General features: G+C 32.1%; 1 protein-coding gene across 1 annotated transcript; it reads right to left on the bottom strand.

The window, feature by feature from the left end:
* Nucleotides 1–597: 597 nt before the first annotated feature.
* LOC101495505 (uncharacterized) lies at nucleotides 598–4,918 on the bottom strand. Its single transcript, XM_004490162.4, has 2 exons — nucleotides 1,664–4,918; nucleotides 598–1,321 (listed from the first exon to the last, which is right to left on the bottom strand). Exons 1-2 carry the CDS (start codon nucleotides 4,542–4,544, stop codon nucleotides 837–839), a joined length of 3,366 nt encoding a protein of 1,121 aa, XP_004490219.1. The 5' UTR covers nucleotides 4,545–4,918; the 3' UTR covers nucleotides 598–836.
* Nucleotides 4,919–6,294: the final 1,376 nt, after the last annotated feature.

Below are 6,294 nucleotides of genomic sequence, written 5' to 3'. Positions count from 1 at the left end.
AATTACTCATTAAAGTCAATCCATTTATAGTTACTTTCAATTTATGTCAATTCATTTTTGTAGTAACATTTTATAAAATAAAAATATATATTCTATTTGACAGAAAATACACAAATTATCATTATATGTTCTACAATATAATTCAATATTAACATTTTTTTAAAATAAAAAATATTAAATAGTCAATTATATTTTTAAATTTTTACATCTTATTGTTGGGTTTGTATTTTACATTTTATTTTATCAAATAAATACAAATACCATTATATGTTGAAAAATAAATTGACAATCAAAGTACAATGAGTCAAACAATTATCCTATATAATAAGTTATCATACGAATTTTACAACATATTTTAAAAATTAAATTAAATGATTATGATAAACATGATTTTCCCTCATTTTAATTTTTCTAATCATATTCAATTATTACGAATCAATAAAGTAATATTATAAGATAACTATATTTATAATACATAAAATATTACTTATAAAATTTATAAAATTAATTAATTAATATCCGCGCAACGCACGAGCCATAATCTAGTTATTAATAATAGCACCAACATATGACTACATTTCAGGGCTATTCAGACAGTACCAGAATTTGAACTTTGACATCAATAAGTTCAAACTATTTAGATTTGATTACACATTAATGACACTCCCAACCAAAAGCCACACTTGTAGTTTTTGAATCTATTTGTTGATTTTAATTCAGCTATAACAAAATTTACATACATATAAAGAACAATAACAGAAGGATCATTTAGAAAAAAAGTAATAATAATAATAAAGAAAAAGAAGCTTCTTTGCTAGAAATACATATCCAATTCATCATTTGAAAACCAACTTAGAACTTGAAGATGAATGAAGCAGTGAAGACACAGAGAAGCTTGTGTTGTTGCATTTTGTATTCAAACTTTGCATGACTGATGCTGCTGATGAAGATGTTGCAACAACTTTTGCAGGAGACCCTTTTAAAAGCACATCAAATTTTGCATATTCCTCTCTTTCATGCTTTATCTCCTTGAGCATGGCAGCTATATCTCTCATTGTTGGTCTTTCATCAGGAGATGAATTTACACACAATAATGCTATTCCTAATGCCTGTATCATTTCTTCTATTTCTGACTCTGGTCTAGAGAGTAAGCTAGGATCAAGTACTTCAATACCCCTTTTCTGTCTCACCCAATCAACAACATGTAAACCATCCGGTATCGTTGGATCAATCGGTTGCTTACCAGTCAAGACTTCTAGCAAAACTACACCGTAGCTATAAACATCGCTCTTCTCTGTGATCTTCATCATATAGCCATATTCTGGGACAAATTCAATGCGTTAACAAACTAGATTTCAATTTTTTATACATCATCAGTGGAATAAGTTTTACACTCAGCATATTGCAGCTAATCATATGTGCGGCTTTAGAAAATATAAGGATTACAATCAAACTTTTTTAGTGATTCAATGGTTATGATTGATTCACAGTGTAAAAAAACTTTATATTGATGGCGTGTATATGAATTAAATCCAAACAAATGATCTTAAATGTGATTTCAATCACGTGCATGCAATTACTATATGAATCTTCACAAAAAGAATTGTTGTGACTTAATTATGCAGAAGAAGAATAGAGTTCAATCATGTGCAGGCACACTAACCTGGAGCAATATATCCATAGGAACCAGCAACTGTATTGGACGACCGACCGACATCACCATCATCAACAAGCTTGGCCAAGCCAAAGTCAGCAATATAAGGTTCAAATTCAAGTCCAATAAGAATGTTATTGGCTTTAATATCTCTGTGGACTATAGGAGGAACACAATCATGATGTAGATATGCAAGTCCTTCTGCAGCACCTAACAGAATTCGGAATCTAAGTTCCCATTCCAGAGAATTTCCAGTCCTCTCATGAAGTACATTGCTCAAACTTCCATTTGGCATATAATCAAAAATAAGCAATCTTGTTCTCCTGTTCCAACAACAACCTAAGAACCTTACAATGTTCTTATGGCGGATCGAGCCGAGTGCCTTCACCTCAGCTGAGAACGAGTCTCGAACTCCACTTTTATATTCCTTCAATGCCTCTCCTAATTCATCAGTTGTTATAGGCCACAGTTTCTTCACAGCAATGACTTCGCCGTTATCCATTTCACCTCGATAAACAACACCAGAACATCCTTTACCGATTATATTCCTATCGATCAAACATCTCAGTACTTGTTCCACTGAAAAGTTTAGCTTCTGAAATGGTATGAATTGCCATGGCCATGAGTCTCCTAATTCTGAATCATCATCTCTAATGGTTCTTTTTGCTTTGATGACAGCAGTTATACCCATAAGTATCATTAATACTGTTAAGGCTATCAACAAACCAATGGCAAGCTTAATCCTTCGCGATTTTCTTACATCATTCTTCTCATTCAGTGCCATATCAGTCTTGCTATAATCCTTTAAAAAGCATGAGTCCTGACCTGAAGTGCAAAGTCCTTGATTTCCAGTGAGGTCTTTTGATGTTAGTTGCCTGAAAAGCTTGTTATCCGGAAGATATCCGGTAAATTTGTTGAAGGAAACATTGAGGGAGACAAGGTTATCGAGCTCGGAAAGAGCTTGCAAATCTCCTTCTAACTGGTTATGTGAAAGGTCTAGTATGGAAAGCTTGTTAAGAGCTGATATCTGAGGTGGTATTGTTCCACTTATTGAATTGCAACTAAGATTGAGAGCAATTTCTAGAGCTTCAATCTGTCCTAGCTCGGCCGGTATGCTTCCGCTGAGCTGGTTTCCACTAAGATCAAGAAGTTGGAGATTTGAACACAGGCTTAGTGATGCAGGAATTGGTCCAGAAAACAAGTTATTGCCTAATATTAACTTACTTAGAGAAACAAGACGGCCTAAACTCGCTGGTAATGGACCTGAAAACTTGTTAAAAGATACATCCAATACCTGAAGTGAAGATAGTGATGACAAGGAATTTGGAAGTGAGCCTTGTAAATTGTTAGTACTGAAGTCTATCATTTGCAGTTGTGTGCAGCTTCTTATTTCATCGGGAACCGGCCCAGAAAGTCGGTTCCCAGATAGATCTAAAAAGTTCAAGCTCTTAAGACTTCCTATTGTCTTAGGAATGCTTCCAGTAATCCTATTGTTTCCAAGCCTCAACCTTATAAGAGAGCTGCAACTTCCTATTTCCGAGGGTATCGAACCCGATATATCATTCGAAATCAAAAGCATTTTTGTGAGGTTTTGGAGCTGAAACAGTCCACCAGGAATACTTCCAGTGAGTGAATTTCTAGACAAGTCAAGTGCTTGTAGCTTACTACAGTTTCCCAAACTGGAAGGAATGCTTCCTTCAAGCTGATTCTGCCAAGCAAAAAACACCATCAAATTTGACAACTTCCCAATCTCAGGTGGAATCAAACCTGAAAGCTGATTTGTGTCAACTTGCAACTGTTGAAGCTTTTCAGCATTTGAAAGACTTGCAGGTATTGAACCAGATACATTATTATCACTAATCATAAACTCTTCAAGCTCTAAAAGACTCCCTAAAGACAAAGGTATAGTTCCAGATAAAGAATTCAAGGATAGATCAAGGTTTCTCAAACTTGAACAATTACCAATCTCATTAGGAATATCACCAACAAGACCATTCTGCCACAAAAACAACTGTTGCATCTTTTTTAACTTACCAATCTCATTAGGAATAGAACCTGATAAACTATTTTCATATAGGAACAAATCAACAAGTTCAGAACAGTTACCTAACTCTCTTGGAATTTCACCAGATATCATAGTAGTATAAATTGACAAAGTTTGAAGCTTTTTAAGCTGACCTAAAGAAACAGGCAAAGAACCTGAAATTCTTGTATCAGCCAGCCCTAAAACTGTCAAATTACTACATTCTCCTATCTCTTGAGGTATATTTCCAACAATATCCTTGTTTCCTCCTACTCTAAGGACTTCAAGTTTTGACAACTTTCCAATCACAAAAGGGATACTCCCACTTAACTGATTATCAAAAAGGACAAGACTTTTGAGACTAGTGCAGTTGCTAATCTCATAAGGGATTTTTCCAGTAAGTTGGTTTGAATTCAAAGACAAGTTGACAAGATTTTTGAGTTTTCCAATACTTGAAGGAATGGAACCAACAAGATTGTTGAAACTAAGGTCAATGACAGTAAGTGAAGAACAATGACCAATGTCAAATGGAATGGTTCCAGTGAGATTGGAATCAGAAATGATAAGCTTGTTAAGAAAGATAAATGAAGAGAGATTGGAAGGTATAGGAAGTTGAAGAGGGATAGATTGAATGTTGATTTCAGTTACAAAGGAAGTTGAGGAACATGTTATGTAGGTCCAGTTGCATGGATTTGTATCAAGAATGTTCCAGTTAGAGAAAGATAAAGGTGGTGGTGTTGAAGTTGAAGTTGAAGTATGAAGCCATGAGAAGAGAGTTGTGACTTCATGGTTGATATTAGAAGAGAAAGAGAAGCCAAAAAGAAGAATGGTTTGAAGAAGAATAACATCAAACATTGGGTTAAGCATTGGAAAAATGAAAACATTTGCCTCAAATTCCAAACTTTTCTTCTTGGGTTTGAGTCATTGGGTTTTGAACTCTTCACTTCTCAATAGTGAATGTGAGTGCTTTCTTGGTTTGAACTCAAACTCAGAGAAGCACTTAGTTTAATAATCACTTTTGTTTTCAAAGAAAGGTGAAAAAGAGCACATGAAGTTGGTTGAGAATAAACTAAAATAAAATTTATTGTCTTGAGATCAGAAAATCTGCAGAAGTTGCAGAATAGCACCACCCCACCACACTTAAAGATGCTTCTTTGTGTCTAAGCAAAAATCATTAGAATAATCCAGCTTGTGTTTCTTTGTATCTTATTAATTTATCTGGACCTTTGCTGCACTGCACTGCATTGCATTGAATATATATCTCATTTATGGTGTTTGTTTATTGTTGAATTTATTGTCTTGAGATAAATTAGTGATTAAAATAAATTAATAAAAATTATTTAAATAAAAAAATTATCAATTAGAAGAAAGATAAGAACAAAGTAAATAATAGAAGATTAAAAGATAGATAATTTTAACCCGAAAAATTGGATAAGATGGGAGGGAGTGAATTAGTGAGAGAGAAAGAAGCTACTAAAATAAATAAATTATATTTTGGAAGGAAATATTATTGATTTGTTTTTATTAGAGAAATATTATTGATTATATCTGATATTTCGAAATAGTATATATTTGATTTAAACTGAATTCTCCTTGATTGGAGTTGCTAAAAATTATCATATTGATTGATTTTCTTATCCAGCATTATCAACCATATAAAACCAAAATTAATTATTGAGTACAAAAAAAAAAAAAACCAAAATATCCTTTTTATATCTCCATATAATTGACCATTAATTTCGTGTGTAATTGTGAATTTATATATCACATCCTTTTTTCTGAGTGAGACACTCTACATAATTTTGTACGTTTGTTCCCTAGAAGATTGAACTATGTCATCTCAAGAACTTCATCATCAGAGTAATGGTGTCCAGCTTTTCAAGGTACTCTTCAAAGAAGCATTTCAAGAAGAAAAATTGGTAAGAATTTTGTACTTATTTTTATTTGAATTTTTCACAATATAAAAATAATTGCAAATTAGGACTATAAAGTAATTGGTAAAATATAATTTAAACTTAAGTGTTCTATAATTTATTTTTTATAATATTTTTTCATTGGCTCCTTCTCATATTTGAATTTTATGAAAATTTTGAAGAGGAATTTTTTTTCAATTATGGCCTCCCTCTCATGTTTGATTTTATTGGCTATATTAATTGAAACTACTACTACACCATGTAAATTTAATTTGGGATCATCAGCAGAACTTCTGGCGTATGTCATTTATTGTCACAGTAATTTTACTGTTGAGAAAAAGACTTTATAAATGCTACTATATTTAATAAATCGTTTCATGTAACAGTTCTCTATCCTTAATTCCCCTGAACTGTACATAAACTCTTCTATCCAATTATTTTGAGTCTTAGTTTATTAATTGAAAATTGACGAATAATTTTAAATATTAATATAAAAGAACAAAATCTATTTGTGCACATTGACAAAAATGTCTACATAATTCACTTAATTACTGTTAATTATTTATAAAGAAAATGTTTACATACTCTTAATGATTATGCATCTAAAAATATTTTTTATCAATCAATATAAACTATATTACTTTTACCCCAAGTATTTTCTGGAGAAAAAATGAAGAACATAAGTTACGACCTCAAAATTCATT

This window comes from Cicer arietinum, chromosome 2 (assembly GCF_000331145.2).
Source record: "Cicer arietinum cultivar CDC Frontier isolate Library 1 chromosome 2, Cicar.CDCFrontier_v2.0, whole genome shotgun sequence".
In the NCBI taxonomy this organism is placed as follows: domain Eukaryota; kingdom Viridiplantae; phylum Streptophyta; class Magnoliopsida; order Fabales; family Fabaceae; genus Cicer; species Cicer arietinum.
The sequence above is the reverse complement of the archived record's forward strand: the minus strand, read 5'-3'. Positions and strand labels throughout refer to the sequence as shown.

What these genes read in the sequence shown, in the direction of transcription:
- LOC101495505 (XM_004490162.4), bottom strand. Translation starts at nt 4,544, where the DNA reads ATGCTTAACCCAATGTTTGATGTTATTCTTCTTCAAACCATTCTTCTT. An exon ending in CTATGGATATATTGCTCCAG is followed by an intron (nt 1,322 to 1,663) that starts GTTAGTGTGCCT and finishes AATTTGTCCCAG; the next exon opens with AATATGGCTATATGATGAAG.